At 47.6% G+C, this 20,014-nt stretch overlaps 1 protein-coding gene across 2 annotated transcripts in view; it reads left to right on the top strand.

The window, feature by feature from the left end:
* Positions 1–742: 742 nt before the first annotated feature.
* IGFBP2 (insulin like growth factor binding protein 2) overlaps positions 743–20,014 on the top strand; it is a 94,331-nt gene continuing 75,059 nt past the window's right edge. The window contains exons 1-3 of one of the 2 annotated variants that reach the window (XM_055718434.1): positions 743–881; positions 13,984–14,193; positions 15,723–15,861. In XM_055718434.1, coding sequence (XP_055574409.1) covers positions 15,846–15,861 — 16 coding nt within the window. In that variant the 5' untranslated portion in view covers positions 743–881; positions 13,984–14,193; positions 15,723–15,845. Of the gene's footprint in view, positions 882–4,837; positions 4,961–13,983; positions 14,194–15,722; positions 15,862–20,014 lie in introns of those variants that run through there. The other variant, XM_055718435.1, reaches the window with a different exon arrangement.

Here is a 20,014-nt window from a genome sequence, read left to right as displayed (position 1 = left end):
CTGCTCCGGTGTGGGTCCTCTGTGTGCCCAGTGGTTGGTCTGTCTTGGAGCCGGCTGGCATGGGCTCGATCGCACGTGGGAGCAGCTTCTCACAGAAGCCACCCCTCTAGCCCCCTGCTACCAAAGCCTTACCATACAAACCCAAAACACTGCACTGTATTTACAGGTATAGCTATGGAGACAATAGTGCTATCCAGTAGTTGAGTGGCTCTTGTTGCTGGTGAAGCCGTTAAAAAACACTTTTCCAGCTAATTGCATACTTTGTTACTTGAGTGTGCTGAGGTGAATCTGAGGAAAGCTTAAATAGCTTTAAGAAGCCTTGATAATGTTCTTCATGTCTGTGCCTTAAGGAATAATGCAGAGCCCCATGAGTGGAGGAATGCACAAATGTAAGAGGGGAAGAGAAAACATAAAACATCACTCTCCCCCTTCCCGTGTGACTTTTGAGGAGGGCTCAGGGGAGTAGGGCATGTGCTGCAAGATGGAGAGGAAAAGAGCAGCATGAGTAGCTTTGAGGGACTGGAATGGTAAAAGAGCAAGTACCATAGCTATCCTCTATTGCTGGCTGGTGCCCCTAAATTCCCAGCACCAGCTACAGACAATTGCTTACTACAGTCTGGGGTGTGTTCTGTTTGCAGATCTGGAGCTTAGTCCACCTGAGCGCTCTCTGGCTTGGTCTTCCTAGGTCTGATAGCAGGCTCCCGTGTCTATGTTCAGGTTGTCTAATCCATACAGAGTTGCAGCAACCAATTTTCATGTTGAGCCGACTCATGGGACATTGAGTCTTGGAGGAAAGGCTGCTGTTTGAGTTAATAATGGCCTCCGGATCATCCCTTTAGACTGTCAAGATGCTGGAACAATTTTTATGGTTGGCTTGTCAGGTGAGTTGTGATTTGGTTTGAGTTCTGTTTTTGTCTAGGTTTTTTTGGTGACTGGTCTCCCATCCTTAACAGTACAGGTCAGAAAACGAGTCTTGTTAAGTACCTTGACAGTTGCTGGAGGAAAAAATAATAAGCAGGTAGCATAGTGGTTGCTTGCTCTTGCTCCAGCTTAAGCTATAAATGAATTTGGGTGGTGATGAGCTACAGCAGTAACATCATTAATGAACCTGACATCTTTGAAAGGTAGATTCAGAACTGGACCAAAGTAGGAACCTTTTCCCAAGCTGCAAAAAGGCTGTGGCTCAGAAGTTTGACTGCAGTGTCCATGAACTTATTTCCTAACTATTTTTTTTTAATTCAGTGCTCTAAACTTCCTATACTCAAGTAAATTAATGCATCAGTGTCATTCATGTCAACCTGCCTATCCTCCATGTCGCCTCCCAACAGTGATGAGGAGAACAGTTTCTGGGAGAGAGGTCACTGCGTATTTCTCTGTTGACTCGCCTTGTTCTGCCTGTAGTGCATGGTGAGAGAGTTGCGTGACAGGTTTAAAGTGGAGGTGGCAGTAGGTGACTCCTTAAAAGGTACGGCTCGTTTTTGTGTATGTAGATGAACACCACCATGGCCTCCTGCACATGTGTCTTCTGTTAGAGCTGGGTTATGAAGGAAACCTGTGGCTTCAAGAAACTCCTAGCTCAACTCATTTTTGCTGCTGCTTTTCTTCCGTGACGTGCCCACAGCAGCTTTCACTCTAGGTACTTGTCAGACCTCCCAGCTTAGTCCTGGGCACTTCTGTTGCTGGTCCTGACTCATGCTAACCAGGTTTCTTGGGTTGCCATCTTCAGGCTGGCTTGAACTTTGTTTTCAGTTAAGATGTTTCTACTCCCTTGGGGATGCCTTGGATACTGGTGTGTGCATAGCTGGAACAGCTCAAGGAGCCAGCTTTTCTCCTGTTGGTGGCTGCTCCCGCTGAAGGTAGGGTGAATGATGCGTGAGGATGGCTTATGCTACTGTAAGACTCCGCTGTCTGAAAAGCAGCTGCTGGCCTGCTTCAGTGAGTTTGTTAGGGGCACTGCCCCTGACTTTGGCTTACCTTCTGGCATAAGTTTCTGAAGTGTGGTCCAGGAGCTGCTTTGTAGGTAACTGCGCCATTCTTTAGGGAAACCTCAGCGGCAAGGAAGGTCTGGGGAGCTGGTATAGACTGGATGTGCAGAAACAGCTGTGTACTTCTTGGGACTCCAGGGAGAGGGAGAGGACGAATTGGATGTGGGGGAGCTCTCCAGTTGCCAGCGCACATGGAGATGAGTGAGCTCAGGAGGTATTGGCTATGCATCTGTGCATCACCTTCCAAGAAGGTTTGTGAGCTATGGCGATGCTTCTTAAAACGCATCAAAGTAAAGACAACTTCCGTTATACTAAAGGTGTCTTCACATGAGCCCTTTTGTTGGGAAATTGTGATGAAACCACACGAGTACTGATTACTTTACTGGCTACTTAATTGTCTGAAGGCCTTTGTTGGTAAAACACTCTATGTCCTTGGGGAAGGTTCTGCTGGCAGTGTGGCTGTACAGCTCTGCTGCTAGAAAGGGTTCTGAGGGGCTTGGGTTGCTGGGGGGGGGCGTCTGCATTTCTACAAGGAGGCACCATGCAGCCAGTTGAGGCAGGGGAGACCTGACAGCTTGGCAACTGCAGCCCAGCTTCCTGGGTGATGGACCTGAGGATGGGAGGGGGAAACACTGCAGAAAAGGTCCAAACTCCAGCATCACCTGCGTGAGCTGTGCCTACTGGAGCAAGACTTCACAAGGATCTGCTGTGATACAGGGGCCATAGATGCGCACAGGAAAGTCTGTGTTGCCTCACTGATCTACCAGAGAAAAGTACTGCTTGGTCCTTGGAACAGCTGTGGGTGTCACCCGGTTAAACATGTCCTTGCCTCTTCTGGAGTTACTGAGCTGCTAAAACCAGATGTAAGCAGCAAGCTGGTGGGCATGCTCCTGGCAAATTCAGATTTACCTGCTGTCTCAAAGGCTCGTAGCTGGCTGTGGCAGCTGCTGTGTGGAGGCATGTGTTACCGGCTCTCACTGCCTTCACAAGCAGGGTAGTGTTCTGCACGTTGCCTTTTATTCTTGACTCAGTGCGCTCGGGTCACATTACCATGTCCCTCTCCCCTCCCAGTTCTGGGTGCTGCGGTATGACTCTGTGCGCCTCTGCGTGTCCTGCATTAATGCAGAGGTTGCAATTGAAGTACAGGTTTCTAATTAAAGCCCACTCGACTGTTATGAAGTAGCCATTAACAGATACAGAGTATATGTTTTATGTTGATATTCCAGGGTGAGATTGCATAGGTATTTTCCTGCTGAGGAAGCTATTAATTACCTTTAGGATTAATATTTGTGGAGTGTGGAAGCTGAGCAGAGTGGAAATAGGAAGAGAAGATAAGGATGCGAGATGATTTTTTTTTGATCCGGACTGTGCTCCTACCTACATCCCTGCGAGGGCTGTGCCCGCAGGTCTCCTGGGTTGTGCTCTCCCGAGAGTGCCGTGGTACCCCGGCTTGCTCCTGAGCAGGGGTGTTTTGTGCCGGTGAACCTTCAGGGCTGCCAACGCCGCACGTTGGCCCAAAATGAGAGCAGGGAGGAAGGTGGAAAGGGCAGCAAAGAGGAAGGATGCTGTGGCCAGAGCACGGCCGGCTGGCAATGCTGCGAGCGGCCAGCGGGCGACACTGCCGCTCTGCTGCTCCGTGTTGCAAGGCTGCGTCTTCTCAGCTTCCCTTCCTCTGCTCGTTCACCTGTATGCCGACTATAGCTTCTTAGCTCAGCGTTTCGTGCTTCCCCCCTAAAATAGAACATGGCAGTGATTTTAGATTGAAACAGAAGTCTGTGCCAAAAGGGATCAGGAGGTAGAAATAGGAATAGGGAGGTTGGAGGCAGGGATTTTCTGGTCGCTTGTCACCTGTAACGGAGCTGAATTTGTGTCGTTGCTCTGTCCAAACCCTGTATATATCCTAGGAGTATTTGCTGTATCAACAGCTATGTGATTTAACCAGGTAATCCCCAAAATTTGTTGTTTCCTCGGGGAATCTAAGGTGAAAACAGGAATTCTTAGCAATTTCACTTACTCTTTTCTGTATTATTTGTTGTTGAGCCTTAGTCAGGAACTTGGATACAGTTGTCAGATGCCATAGAAGCAAAGAGCTGATACCTGTCTTGGAGGGTGTGAGCTTACGGCAGTGTCTGACCCCCTTGGATTGCTACAGCTGTGGGAATTGGAGGAGGGTTCGATGGAAACAGAAGCTTTGAACGGACTGAATGTTCTGTAGATGTGGCTGAGCAGGTTGGTTGATCTTGGTTGCTTTTGAAGAACAGGTGAGGAGGGGACCTCTTTCTCAGAGCAATCCGACAGTTCCATGGGGCTGTTTTTCAGGATCAAGGATATGACCTAAGGGGATGGTGGCTGTAACCAAAGTGGCATTTTGGCCCAAAGGAACTTGGAAACTCTGAAGGAGCTCAGGGCAACTGTCCTCATTCTGATTTCCCTGTTAAGCATTTACCTGTTTCCAGAAGAAAATAATTGCTTTGGCTTTACCCTATTTGTGTTTCCTGCTACCTCCTGCTCACTGACAGGTCTGTCTGGTCTTTAGGAGATCATGATACTAAGCCTTGGGGGCACCATATGTGTTTGTGTTATGCAACATATTAAAGACTTTTTGTCTTTCAGGGCTTAGGGCTCACAGCGGTGAGAAACCTCACCCACAGGCACTGGCTGTCCCTTCTGTGCATCCTGGCTTAAAGGTGGTGTGAACTTAGCCCATGTGCAGGTATTCCTTTTTGGCTTTGTGTCTTTTTTTAGGGATTTGATTGTAATATAGCCCGACAGTTGTAAGTGGTGGGCACCATGTTTTAAGGAGCATATCCCAGCATGATTTCTAACTTCCATTATAACAGCAAACGTCTTGGCCTTACTGTGTGGTCAGCTGCCTTCATCCTTGTGTACAGTCAAGGGCTGCCTATTGCCTTCCTGAGCTCCTTCATGCCTCTTCCACCATGCTGCCTCCCAGGGAGATTGGGTGACTGATGCAGGTGAGTCATCTTCCTGGGGCAGATATACCCTGTCCTGGGATAATTTTCTAGGTCTCTCCCTAGAAAGAAAGGAGCTTTAGTGATGAAGTTTATTAGTAGCTTTGCAGTTCAGAGTGTTGGACCATCTGATTTTACATATTGTCCTAGCTTCTACCTGCTGCTCATCTCACTTGGATGTTCAGCAGCTCCACTTGGGGAAACAGAGCATCATCACTGAGCTGCTGGTCCAGCTGCCATGAAAGAAGTGGGCAGGCAACACCTCTCTGCTTCCTAGTTATGCAGTGTGGCTCACAGCTTTTCTTGGAGAAACGATTCCTTAAAGGATGCCACAAAGTGATACGTGGTGGCATGAGACTGTGTATTTCCAGTGGCTCGGGGTGACAGAGAATCGCCTGCTTGAAACCAGCCCCAGTGCTCTGGAAGTGGGCAGCTGTCATTGGTAACATACCCTTCCTCCAAGTATTCGATCCTTAGCGGATGTCTTTTGAGGCATGGAGTGTGGCAGAGTTGTGGATATGCCTCAGGTGCCCTTATTAGATGCCTGGATGCATTTTGAAAATGGCTGCTTAGAAAATGTCTAATTGCTATTCCACATATTCAAAATGTTTTTTTTTTCCTCTTGACAAGGCTTTGGCATGCCTTGGATTGCTAAATATACTTTCCTCTTGAAAATTCTTGGCAGGGATCTGTGTAAGGAATCACGCCAAGCAGTCTCTTCAAATGTTAACAAGCTCATCGGTGTGGCTTTCCCAGTGTAGTTTGTGCTCCTTTTTTTTTTTTTTCCCCCCACCTCTCTTCCCAAAAAAACCCGACCCTTCTTTCTGTACGCTGTTGCTCCAAGCATATGAACTATGGCAGCTCTGCAAGAAAGGATTTTTCTTACCGGTGCTGAAAAAGTGCTTGTTTGGTGTTCAACAGTTTGGTGTCATTGCCCTGCTCAGCCTCCTGGGGCTCCTGTTGAGTTGGAAGTGTGGATTTTGGGGTGCTTCTGGAAAACCTAATCCATTTTCTCTTCTCCATTGCCCTGTCTTGCTTTTTTCTGTTTTTAGTCAGTTGGACTGTATCCTTGCATGGCAATCGTAGATTTGATGTCTTTCTTTCAGTAGCCTATTAGCAAGTGAATGAGGCTGTCGTGCTCCCCTTTTGTTCCCCCCTCCCAGTGCTTATACTGGTGTAGAAGCAGCCCTGGAGCTGGTGCAGTGCTGCTCTGGCATCTGAAACTGCCAAAGCAAAGAAAAGGGGAGAAGCCAGCGCAGCATCGCTGAAACCCCAATGTGTCCCTAAAAAAACCCTCTCCTAGGACTCTGGCATCCATCCATATGTCAGGCTACAAACCTCCCTTGAGCTTCAACGGAGACAGTCTTGAATATGCATTTGGAGAGTCAAAGGGCTGGCTTTCTCTCGACCTTTGCCCACCTCTTGTTTCTTCTCTTGTCCTCTCTTACTCACCTCCTGACCCAGCGTGTAAGCAGTGTTGCTGTGGGAAAGTGCGCGGCCAGGGGAAGAGCACGGTCAGCCCTGCGGGGCTGCACCTCCGGGGCTTTGCTGGCAATATGCCTCCACCTGATTTCTCAGGAGGCAAAACGGGCTGGAGCTGCCCTCGCCCGCTCTGCTGTGGTGTGCACGGGCACAGCTGCAGAGGGAGAGCTGGCCTAGGCTTCTTATTTTCCTGCAATAATGAGCACACTATTGCGAGGTTACACCAGTCAAGGCTTTGGGCAGCGCTTTTAAAATGCAAATTCCGTAAACGATTCCCTGGGCCTTGCCTCCGACATGCTCTCCTGACCTTCGGTCATCTGATGGACGCACCTTGGGAGCAAGCATTTGTGTTTGGGTTGGGCTGTTAGATTCCCCTCCCTGTGCTCAGGGTCGAGTACCTACCTGAATCAGCCGACCTGCGATGCTCTGTCACTGTGAGCCACCGGAGCTCGGCAGGGGATGCAGGGAGCTGCTGCAGAGGAAATTGAGCTATGGGCCACGGAGCCTGCATTCATCACATGACAGTCTGGGATGAGAGGAGGGCTGGAAAGCCAAGGGCAGACCTTGGCACAGAAGAGGCCATACTTGAGACAGCTGGAAGGGTAGTCCAGGCTTCTTGTTCACTCTCCCTCTGCTCTGAGTGTTGTGATTTTTGCCCACTCCTGTGAAGTGGGCCGATTAAGCTGGAGAGTGGAGAACTGCCCCTCCTTGACCTGATAGCTCTCCTGTTAATTATGACTTCTTTTTTGTGTTTTATTCTTCAGAATGGAATATTTTCAGCCTTGATTCAGTGGGCTTTTCTGAAGGTACATCTGCCTACACGAGGGTGGATTTATTTATAACTCTTGACTTCAGCTTTAGGAATTTGCTCTGTGACCCCTCTCCATTTCTTTGATTAAATCTCATATTGTAAGAAGAACATTTTATTCTGTAGCACTTGCCCACCCTGAGACAAATGTCCTGCAAGTCAGTGCTTTGCTCTCCCCTTCAGGCAGTTCTGGAACAGTTCCAGTTCTTTGAAAGTGTGGAGAGAGGACCTGATTCCTCCAAAGAAATATTATTTTGTAGGAGATGCTAAGTGGTGGACCAAGAGGGCACTTGCCTGTTTTACTGAATATAATTCTTCCAAGTCACCACCTACTACTGGGCCTCACCTTTGAAGGGAGAAGTTTTGATGCAAAGCAAAATTGTTTCCAATATCCCAGCTGTGAGGCCGAATTGACTGCTTGAAGATAGGATCTTGGTCTCTGTCAATCACATCTGTTTTCATTCAAGATGTTGGATTTAAAACCGTAACAAATTGGATTTGAGATTAAAAGGCAAATCTGTAAAGGGAACATTTAAAAAACTTAAATTCAGAGTAGACCCAAGTCATGCAAGGAAAGAAGGGGAACAAATAAATAATCTAGGCATTAAAAAATATTTTTTAATGCCTAGTCAGCTGAAGATCTATTCTTTTTTGTGCATGAAGAATAAGAAAGAAGTAAATGCAACTTCCTGTAGCAAGCGAGGTGTTTATTCCAAAGTAGGTCTATCTCTGACAAAAACGTTATGTATGCCATGATAGTCTTTATGGACCTCAGATGAAGACTATGCTGATACCTATCAAAATGAAGAAGAAAACAGTCAAAGGAAAAGACAGAAGGCAAACACATCAGACAGGTATGGAAGCATAAAGAAACTAGTTTGTGATCTGAGCCCATCAGCAGCCTGCCCATTGCCCAGAGCTTGGTTTAGATTATTATTACTGAATCAATTGGTGCTTAGCAGCTTGAGGCAGTGATGGTTTTTACAACATGGACCTTAAGCACTGGTGAGTCATTTCACGTTCCTCACTTGAACAACCCAAGGCATTAGGCATGGCGGCAGAGCTGCCAGTTGTGTTACTTCTTTTGTTTCCAGCGAGTGGAGATCAGCAGAGTAGTTGCACATGGGGATCAGGCAACTTCATTTGGCCAATGTACTGCCCTCCTCTTTCCCACTACTTCACTTCTTTTTTTGGTATGTTCTCACCTTACATGCACCCTCTTGGATGATGTGAGATCCTTGAGGCATGGAATATTTTCTTGTTTTACCAGTCTGTGAAGAGTTGAGCACAGAGGACCCTGCATGCTGCCTTCTATCTCTGTTGTTCAGCTTTAGGATGGAGATCACCCAAGCTTTTGAGAATACATTTCAGGAGCATTCCCCGTCATCGCTGCAGGAAGATGGTACCTTTTTTAAAGAAAGAACTTGCCATCACTTGCAGAAAAATGGGTTGTATGGAAATGGGAGGGACTCTGACTTGTGCCCTAAATCAGCTGCATTTTTAAAATTCAGAAGCCAACAGAGACGAAAGACTCCTGGTCAACTTTTCTGCTCCCTTGGAAAAAAAAGTACAAAGACTTGATAAATATTTGGCATTAATAAATTCCATTTGTCTTACAAAACAAAGTTTGCCAACTACCAAAGCAGGGAAAATATTTTACATAACTCTAAGTGCAATGTCTAAAAGGTTGCTATGAGCGTGGTTTGAAAAACTCTTTCCACAACTCAGAATGTTGTGGAACATCCAAGCAAAGCATGCTGTTTTGGCTTTGTAGGATGCACATCATCACAGCTGACCAACATCCCTCCACCCTTCCCATCAGGCCTCTGCCAGTCTTCTAGGTTATCACCTTGGCTTGCAGGAGCTGGGGTTGTTTACTCCATCTCTTGGTCACCTCTGCCTACCCCCTTGAAGATGAGCTGGCTGCTGCTTTTTACATGCTTACACTTTTCCTTGAACCTCCCTTTGCCCTGGGCCATCTGCCACCAGCCAACCTCTTGGAGGGGCAGAGGCGACCAAAGTGCCAAGGCCAGGCAATGCTGTAAGTTAAAACATGCAGAAAATAAGGGGTGCAGCAACTCTGGGTGCACAAGTACGGTCTGGAGCTTGACTCTTACAATCATCATAGCCCCCGGTCCTGCTGTTCAAGATATGCATGCCAGGAAAGTATGCCGTGGCTAGAGCCACATGGAAAGTGGCCATTCCCTTTTGGGAAAGCATCTGAAACAGTTGACCAAGGATTTATCCTGGATTGGGGTGAAAATTTATTTATGAATCCTAGACAATCTCTCTCGTGGAGCTGTGGGAATGTTGCTATAAAAGGCAGGAAAGACCCAGCTCACTACAATTATTGTTTTGTTGTTAATTTTTAACAATGAGGGTAATTACCCATTGGAACAGATCCCCCCCGGGATGTTTGTTGGTTTTGAGTATTTAAGCTATGAGGTCCTCTGAGCAGAGACGTGTCTAGGGCAAAGTGTACGTAGAGCACTTGGAAACCACAGCGCCTTCAGCCACGGCTTGTGCAAACCTGCTTTCAGTGGCACTGCAGCAGGCTGGGAAGATGCGTGCGGCCAGATACACTGTCTCAGCAGAGGGGTGTCAGCTCCCTCTGGACTGGCAATAAGTCTGAGGAAAACCTGGAGAGCTGGGTAGCCATGAACACCTGAAGTCTTTCTCAATTTCATCAGATTGGTATTTTTTCAGCAGAATGTCTTCACTCGGACTATTTATAGCCAGCCCCTAGCTAAGAACAATTAGTATTTGTTTTAACAGAGATTGAAGCTGTTAGGAAAGAGTTTCAACAGCTAAAGGATCAGCCCTTGGTCAAGGGCAGAGTTCTTTTTTTGTTTTCCCTCCTCCTCTCTCCCTCCACTAGACTGTGCAAGTGCCTTCTCTTTTAGGAATCAGTTCTGGAGCAAATGGAGAGTTGCCACCAAATTATATCTCTGGGCAGAAAAGCAATGCCAAGCAGTCCGTTGATTTTGTAATGTAGGACACAGCCCCCTCGCCCTGCGTGCAGTCATGCACAGACTCCTTGGCATCTAATTAATAATTTGCAGTTAAGCAGCGGCTGCTTCCTTGCATCATTTCAACATGGTTGCCAAGTGGAAAATTGAAAAGCAGGAGAGAGCCAAAGAAACGACAACAACGACAACAACAACAACAAAGGTTTAAAGTTCTAGGAAATTTCACTGTGAGGTCAAAATTCCTTGTGCATTCAGGGGCTGGGCTGTTGGCTGCCAGGCGCCTCTAGTTAACATGGCAAAGCCCTTTTTTTTTCATAGCCCTGCTCTCCTAAAGTACCTCCTGTTCAACTGGAGTTTCTCAGTCCGAAAATGTGGGTGGGTTTGGGGAGGGGGGGATGCGGGGAGAATGTGGGAAGTTGAATGAGGGGTTTTCTTGTGGCTGAGAAGGTGAGAAATGCTCTGGGGCATGGGGACAGGCAAAGAAGCATGGTGAAGCAGAGCTCCCAGGGCAGGACTGAGAAGAGGACGGGGTGATGCAGCTAAGGGATTTGCAGAGTAGAGGATACCCAAGAGTGGGCTTACAGCCAAGGGAGAACTCGTCTTAACTTTTCTGGATCTTGAGGAACCCATCTCATCATGAGCAGTTGGACTGTTTGGCTTGTAAATGGCATAAAAGGGTTTTCCTCTGGGTGGAGGGGGTTTAGCATGGCCCTGTTAGAAAACAGTAACAGTAATGTCTCCTAAGTTAGTTTTTCCACGCTTTTATGCTGCTAGCCCTGGGGAAGAGCTGGGGCATGCAATATTGTTGGCACAGCAAGAAGTACTACAGCTATCAACAGCTGAACTGAGCACGCGGGTCTTTATGTGTCTTCATGCTCGAGGTTGTTGGAGATGTGAGGAGAAGGGGACCAAAGGAAGGCTGGTGTTCAGAGCATCCGATGAACTGTTTCTGCTCTGCTTGCCCTTTTTTTGTCTTCTCCTCTCCATGGAGGAAGCCTGTGGAGGCACGTGCTTCTAACTCTTCCCATTTACAGCTGCAGTAATCTTCATGAGGTTGGCAGCTCCAGGATCTGTGTGGCTGGAGATTAGCATTTGTCTGTGGGAGGCAGGCATAAAAGATCAGCAGTCTCAAAAACATGACCTATGAGGAAAGGCTGAAGGATCTGAAGCAGGAAATGCTTTTTGAAAACATCTTTTTAAATACACAAAAGATTTTGCTGTAAGGTGAAAGGCTTCTCTGTACCAATTGCAGACCTGACAAGAAGGGATGGTTGAAACTGCAGCAAGAGAGATACAGGTTAGGTGTTGGCTGGACAACATCTGGCCAGGTAACTCTGGTTGGCCTTACTTTGAGTTGGGGTGGGAGCAGAGACCTCCAGAGGTCCTTTCCAGTTACCAAATTCTAGAATTCTGTGTTAGGAACAACTTCCCTGCAATAAGGATGGCCACATACTGAGGAAGTGAGGTGGTAGTAAGTTCTAAGTTGGAGATTAGGCAAACACTTGTCAGAAGTGGTGCGAGGAGAGCTGACACTGCTTCGAGGAGTGAAAGCAGACTATCTTCCTGATGTCCCTTCTGGCTTTGGCTTTAAAAATCAGCAGGTTCTACCTTTCAAGCACTGATGTCTGAGGGCATCAGGCTGTGTATCCTCCATTTCTACTCTGGAGGAGCCTGAGGCTTACAGATACCTGGTATGAGAAAAGATAGGGGAACCTGGGAGGCTGAACAGTTTCATCAAGAAAAATGCTGTTTCCCCATCCTCACCCTCCTGGTTTGGGGGTTTTCTCGAGAGGGAAGGAACCAATGGTGTAGATGACTCATGGCCTGTTTCTAAAAGACCCAATAACATGGGTTGAATCACTGAGCAAACACGGGCAGAGCTGCAAACAATACCCAGAAGTCTTGGCCTCCTTCCTCTGCTCCCATTTCAGGGTTTTATTACTAAATCTAAACCTGGGGCTCACAGTCCTTTCCAGGGAGGTATGTTTAACAGCACACACGTATCATCAGCCAGATCTCTTCCTCTTTGCCCTGAGCCTTTGTACACAAAGCAATGATGGGGGGCTTGTAGCTTCTTGCAGTGTCTTGCTTCTGTGGGATTCCCATGGGCTGAGCGTGATTGGATGGTTGCAGTCCTGCGGATGAGAAATGCCTCACACCCTGCTGGCATCGAAAAAGGATTACTGTTCCCCTTCTTAATGCGTTTGTTTAATGCCTGTTCCATGAGGCTTTTTCTCAGGCTGTTTTCCTTGCAGGATATGTCTCTGTGTGTGCAATTAGCTAAGAGGCATTAGCTTAATGACTTGTGTGTGTCTGAGTTAGGCCCGACCCCACCTCGGATTGCTGCCCTTCTCCTGTCTGGAGACTTTTAATTCTCTGCAGCACAAACTGCTCTGTCATGCTTATCCCAGGGGTTGGATGCAGACAGTGTCTCTTGCTGGTCCCCAGCCAAAGAAACCCTGCTATCACACATAATTACCTCCTTGACTCATCATGACTTTTATTGCCCCTCTTCCCCTCCCTTTTTTTTTTTTTTTATTGCTCTTTCAAAGTTATTGTTTCCAGCCCTGTATTCCCAGTGTCTCCGGAGGGCTGCAGTGTATTCACACTGGAATTACTGGGGCGGGCTCTGCGGTCTGTTTTGTGCAAGAGTTCAGACTGAGTGATCATTTTGGTCTCTTCTGGCTGGTTTCTGAGCTGATGGGTTAGGCAGAGGGAGAGAAATACCTGACCAGCAAGTTCCATTGTTCAGGAGCCTGGTGCTGAAGCGGAGTCCTTCACCACTATGCAGGTCCTCAGTTCATTCTGATGAACTGATTGTCTTGGTCATCTCAAGTGGTCCATGACAGGTGGCTGAGCAGTGGCTGAAGTAAAATGAAGGGGACACTGATCATCTAGTCTCCTGAATAGTCCTAGTGCTAGAAGTTTTCAGGACTGCAAGAGCAGATCTTATAAGGAAATACCCACCCGCTGTTCTTAACTATCAGTAATGGAGAAGCCATCACAGCCATCAGTGAGTTGTGCCAGTGGGTGATTTCTTCTACCAAGCTTATTTCTAGACTGAATTTGGCCAATTTTGCTGCTACACTATGGATTGCATTACAGTGCAGTCTGTCAGGCTAAAAAACATGTATCTGTTCTCTTCTCCATATGCATAATTATTACCTCAACCAAGTCATCCTGTGGCTGTGTCATTGATGGGCTGAATGGTTAATGTCAGACTTCCAGATCTGAACTTACATCTCTGAACCTGTCCTCCGCTCCATCTTTTGTTCTCAGTCATTTTATTTCCCGTATACTGGAGCTGTATACACCCGGCTCCAAAACTCAGCCCAACAAATGTGTCTGCAGAGGGCACTGGTAAAAGACAGGCTCCTCTTTTCTCTGTTCCTGGCTGGCTGGTTCAGCTGGCCAGCTTCTCCTCTAAGCACCAATGGATGAAGTTTCCAGAGCCACCAGTATGGACATGTTTGCAGTAATCAGAACTGTGCAGTAACATCTATGGGAAGAAAGGCAAACAGATCGAGATATCTTGTGGGCTTGCTGATAGGTAAAACCATGGTCAGATAGTTCTTTTGAACCAGACATTGTCTGCCTAGTGCAACCTCTGGTCCTTACCTTAAACGTGGGGGCAGGAGGGGTGCTGTACCTTTTGGATAGCAGTAATTCACTTTGTCAGCATCTCTGGCCTTGTGAAAGGTTTCATTGGGCCTGCAGAAGTGTCGATATCCTTTACAGTTCCTCCTTTCTTGCTCTCCTACCCACAGGTAAGGTCCTTGAAGTCATCGCCTGCAGCTCACACTCAGGAGAGACCTGTACTCCCTTGAAGGGAGCTGGGGAAAAAGGCGCGTTTGGGTGGACCATGGCTGAAGATTTTCTTCAAGGATTTCTCTTTGGGTAGGATGTGTGTGCCATTGAGCCAGCTGTTTTGGAGAAGGTGGTTTGAGATCCTGTCTGGAGCAACAGTGAAGTAACAGGTTCATATCCTTCATTGCTTTTCCTCACCAATTTGCACTTCTATGATGGATTTGGCAAGGCATCGGCTTCAGACTTGGCACCAGGAGGGGCAATCCAAGTTAGTTTACCTTATCCCTGCTTTGAAAACTCCAAGATCTATCAGTTCATTGTCATCCTGAAAAGCACTGTGACATTTCTTTTATTGCTGAATACATTGTTCCTATTAAAAAGTGTCACTCATGATGTTTTTTGACATAGATGGATATAAATCAAATGCATTCCTTTCACTGATGCAATTAATGAGCAGAAGGCATGGGGAAATTGTTAAGCTGTTGAGTACTGCAAATTAAGGCCTTCAGGAACAACAACAAATCCCCGTCTATAATGAAAAGAGCAAAGACATGTCAATCTTGTTTAGTTACCTGGTTATAGGATGCAGGTTCCTTTACTGACATTTTCAGAAAGAGTGTGACAGGATTAGAACATAAGAATACCAGATCCAGTAGCTCCTATTGAACCAAACCCATATGACTTATCTCATCAGACATGCTTCTAATTTTCTTATAGAAATTGTTTTTCTACAACGAAAACCAGTCCTTTCCGTGAAACTGAGCATTTCAACACGGCACATCTCTCTGAGGACTTTTTTCCTAGGTTTTTCATGGGAAACCAACCAAATAACCCCAACTCTGAGGCTATTTTCTTTTTTGAAAAAATTATGTGCCTTCACAGAAAGCCTTGGAGGTTTTGCTTCTTCACCCTAAATCTGAGCAACATGTTAAAAACAGGTCATGGATAATGACATTTTGTAGAAGAGAAAAGCAACAACATTTTAACAACCTTTCTTCCTGACCAGCTTGGCTAATTGTTCATTAAACCACTGTTAAAAGCCTTAGAGAGCAACAAAACCTCCATGCTTAGGTGGCACCAAAGCCAGCTGCCTGGAAGGTCCCTCTCAAACAGCCTGGTGACAATGCCACAACCTTGTTCATCCAGGCTGGCCAGCCTGACTCATTTAGTTGCCAGCTTCCATGACCCAAGCCTTGGGGGTTTGGCCCTAGTGGGATTTGTTTGCACAGACGTGACAAACCCCAGGTTGCATATGAACTCCAGTTTTTCTGCAACTCCGAGGGAAAGGAGGTGAGGACAACTGTACTGCTGGATGGGCAGGGAAGCCATCAGGAGCTCATGGAGCAGGGACTGGACTCTTGTTTTCATCTGCTCTGCACACCTTCCTCCCACAGAAGGCACTGAAGGTCATTGCCATGCCCGCTTCTCAAGGCCTGGATTTTGTTGAGCACATGGGCTCGAGTTCGTTATCTCTGGCTCTGCTTACAGATTCTCCCTGACCCCTGGACCAAACTATTTCTGCAAAGAAAAATCCTGAAAAATCCCATGAAAAGGACTTTTAGGTCTTTCCCCTTTTAGACCTTGAAAACAAAGCTCCATTTGGGCCCGTGGCCATCCTTAAATAGAGTTGCATCAAAAGCTGGGTTTATCCCTTCATTTATCAGACAAAACAGCCTGATCTGATCTCTCTGCCTTTCAGGTCTTGCAGTAAAGCTTCACCAGTGCTGGACGTGCCTGGCTGAGCTGGCGTGGTGCCTGGCCTCACTGCTGCCATGATATTTTGGGTTATCAGTGAAGAAGTGAGAACTTCAGGTGCACACAAATGCGTCCATGCACAGGTAATTTCTGCTCCCACAAACACCACAGGCCAGGTCACCCTGCTGCTCCTGGGTTTTCTCCATTGGGCTCAGCGGGGTGGAAGGGGCAAAAGGGGTGCCCGAGCTGCCGCAAGCCAGGGATGGAGGCCAGCCATCCCATGCACAGGCCTCCAGGGCTTTAACCTCCAGGCCACAGTGCTCAGCTCCTTCTGAAACAGGACAAAGCTGTTCAGCAGAACTGTGGAACTGGGAAGCTTGTGGGCTGAAATGAGTCCAAAAGACATATTAACAGGCATGAGAGGCCTGTGATGAAATCGCTAAGGTATTAATGCAGCCAGAGGCTGGTAATGAATACAAGAAATGCCCACGTTTACCCAAGAGGTCCCAAAGGTCTCTTGGCCAGAACATTGTGATCCTTAAAGGAATCTTAAGAAAGTTAAACCACAGGGTTAGGGCTCCAAGAACAAAAACTCAGCTAGCGTGGTCTCTCAGCTGCTCTGACCTCTTGGCTGAAGAGATTTTTTGTGCTTTTCAGAGAGCATGGATATTATCTTCTGGGGCTTGTCACCCAGAGACCTGTCAGATGAGGGTGCCCCTTGCCCCTGTGGATGGCATGAGTCTCCCACCGTGCCCTGTGACTGTGGTGCAAGTAACAAAGCTTAATTCTCACTTTTCAGATGAGGCTCTGTCATTTGGTGGCAGGGGAGATCCTGAACACTCAGATATTATCTGGAGGTGTACAAAATGCTCTTCTAGTACTTTGCTGTCTCCATCTTTCAGCTGCTGGAGGAAACCTATGAGGTGCAGAGCACGGGCCAGTGCAGGCTAAACTGCTATCATCACAATTTGACCTTTGCTTCTTCTCCTTGTTGGCTTGTCCCATTACTTCTTTAATACATGGAGGGCCTGGAGATGGTCCATTGGCGCTGAGCACAGTTGGGCTGCAAGGACAAGATGGGAGCTGGAGGTTGACAAAAGCAGAATGTTGTTGGGTGGCTGAGCATCCCCAGTGCTGTATATAATGCAAACACTATGGTGATGAGGAAACCAAAGCAGGTTTGATAGATCTTCCTCTAAAGTTAATTTCAAACCCATGCCCATCTGACCTGGTGTTTGGAAAGGCTGAACCTACCTTTTAGGAGTCATTCACTGCAGTCAGGCACCTTTTTGACCCACACAAGGGAGATAGACCCACCACTGGTGTGGGCAGGTCTTGCCTGTCCCCAAAGCTGTACCCACACTGCTCAACCCATGTCTGGATGTCCCTTAGACTCTCTATTCCTGAGAATTTTTCTTCTTTTCTATGTACTTTTTCCCATTCAGGATGCCCCAATGAGGAAGGGTTCAAGAGTGGAGGTCTTGTATGGGACTGAGCCCCTTGGCATGAAAACATCACCATGCTTTTGTTATTTTGTGCACCTGATGTGATAGTCCTTACAGGCGTTCTTTGCTTCAACCATTTACAAGGCCTGATTTTAGTCCAAAACAAGCTTCCTTGAAATAAAATAGTAATTTTCCAGTCTTCCTGTAGAAGCCAAAAGTATTTTAAGTTGGACTGGCCTGACCTAAACACAGGGTGGGGAGGGAGTTGGTAGGTTGGGGACATTTTAATGATGAAAAGAAGAATGTGAAAGGAAGGATTAAACATGGTGTTTTATGTGTATTTATTGAGTCAATTTATAAGGTGCCTTTTGCAAAATATCTGGAGCGCTGCATGAAAAACCACAAAGCAAAATATTTGAAAAATTTGGACATGAAGCCAGAGTGTCCCAGCATACAGCCAGGCAGTGGAGGAGAACCTGGCACCAGGAGCAGCTCTCTAATCACCAGGCACCAGCTAAAGGAGATCTGTGTCTGTAGGGCAAGATGAACTATCAAGGGAAGGCACCTGTGAGGCAGCCAGCCACTGGTGGGATTCTGTGGGCAGTCTGGAGGACAGGGTGGCTCATCCCACCAGATCTCCAAATGGAGAGTCCTGGAATGAAAGACCTCGCTGGACATGGGGTGACCCTGGCTGATCTGGGAGGCCTAAAAGTGACCCATTGCAAGCCCAGCTGGTGAACAGATAGTTTCGGCAGCAGAAGTGAGGCTGCCTGGATGGGGAGCACACTGGTGAGCTCCTCCTGTACCACACAATCCTAGACACTGCTGTCCCTGGACCAGTTTCAGGGAGAAGCCAATTAGCAGCCCTTACATTAATTTCACCTGGCCTTGACAAGAGCACAGATGTTTGTGGCATGGTCTCTGTTAGAGGATTTTCTTGCTCGCAGTTGAAGGTCAGCACGAGTGTTGACTTTGGCATGCTGCCGCACTGACAGCATGTTCCCCTGAGATGTCCAGAGCTTCCCCCTCCAGCTTTGGTGCTCCACTCAGCCCTGCCGGTCAACCAAGGTCTACCAAGTGCCACCCCAGGTTGACTGCCTCTGAGTTGGTTGGGACAATTACTACAAATAATAAGGCTTTGGGCAACGTCTGTTGGGAAAGGGGTTTTGTATAGGTGTCCCTTGAGAGTGACCCAGGGTCTTTTGGGTTGGCTTCCCAGTGGGATGGAGCCATGGTAAAGAGTCAGAGGTGCTCTAAATGTGATACATTTCCCTGATGTATGATCTGTTTGTCTACCTGTTCATCTGTCTGTCCCAGTCTTGGAAGAGAGGTGATAACAAGAATCATGAAGGCCAAGCCTTCCACTGGGATCCTGAATGAGAAGCACAGGCCGATGCACCCGTATCTCGGTGTGAGAAAGGCAGCATTGCCTGGCTCTGTCACGTGGTTTTCAGGTATTATTTGGACACTATCCTTACCCTGAGAACTTTACCAGCTAGGAGAAGAACTGATGTACAGCCTGATATTTTTCAGAAATACATGTGTGCCCAAAGCAGAAAGGTACTTGTGTGGAAGATGTTAGAATAGGGGCTGATACTTGGCGGTGGTGTAAAGCATTGCTGGAGGAGCTGGTTTGCATGCAGGAGGACTTGACCTTGAACTTTATCCTGCAGTTCAAGCCAACATCCTCTACCCCCTAGGCCTGAAAAATGTTCCTCCCCCTTGCTTTAAAAATACATTTGTTATGTCTAATGTTTCTGGCCAGAGCAATGGTACAGACTTTTACCCGCAGAGCTATGCGGGTCAGGGGTGGGGGGTGCTGTGATTTGTGAGTGGCTTTAGCTAGGCTCACTGGAGTCCCCAGTGCAGTTACACCAGCAGAGCTGTTCTTTTCAGGGGACAGTTTATTGCCATTCCAGGGGATGATGGCTTTATTGTCCCAGTGTGAAGTACAACCCTGCTAGACTTTCTGGGCTCACACTAGGCTGTGGCAGCCACAAGCTAGCTGTGACATCCGTGCCGCCAGTTTGAGAGTGGGTCTGAGAGCAGATACCCAAAGCTCTGACCTGCTCATGTTCAAAGGACCAGCCAGAGGGCTCAGGCTCTGGGTGTCTGCCCAGGACCGGTGTGGTGTCTCTCTGATCATCCAGAGCACGTGAACCAAGTCTTGGATCTCGGCTGCATGGCTCCAGGCCTCATGTGGGGCATGTGTTCACATGCAAGCAATGTGGCTAGCAGATGAGTCCCATGTTGGGGACAAGCTCAGGTAGAGTAGTCATGTCCCCTGTCATCCCATGAGTTAGGTACAGAACAGGGCATGGACAGAAATGGTGATGGAGCAGGTTTGCCTGTGCCCTCAGAGCTGGGTGCAGAGGTCGTTGCAGTCAGACTGCCTGGTCCCCAGCCAGAGCACCTCAGCTCCCAGGCCCAGCTGCAGACTGGCTCTCCTTGGGATCATGCACACAACCTCCTCCACTCCAGCTGCTGCGTTTTGCAGGGGAGAGCAGAGGCCATTGCCATGCTGCCAGGTGCCTGGGGTGAGTCATGGAGTGCAACACTGCCCCAACCCCATCAAGTCAGTCTAGACACAGGGGAAGTCCAGCTGCCTGCAAACACCCCATCCCATCAACTTCTTGGCCAAGCTGCGCTGTCCTGGCTGGCTTGGGTAATTTGGAAGGACTCCAGTGGAGGTTTTGGCAGGCTGATCTCTCACTGCTCTTCCCAGTTCAGACCAATGTGGTGAACTGGTTTACCGAGCAGTTCATACTCTTCACTGTGCTTTTTGCCCTTCTTTGAGTAATGACTGTGTGTGCCGGCAAAATGGCAACATGCATGTGGCGACACCGTTCAT

Source organism: Falco cherrug, chromosome 8, assembly GCF_023634085.1.
Source record: "Falco cherrug isolate bFalChe1 chromosome 8, bFalChe1.pri, whole genome shotgun sequence".
Taxonomy (NCBI): Eukaryota; Metazoa; Chordata; class Aves; order Falconiformes; family Falconidae; genus Falco; species Falco cherrug.
This window is presented reverse-complemented; position numbering and strand designations above follow the sequence as displayed.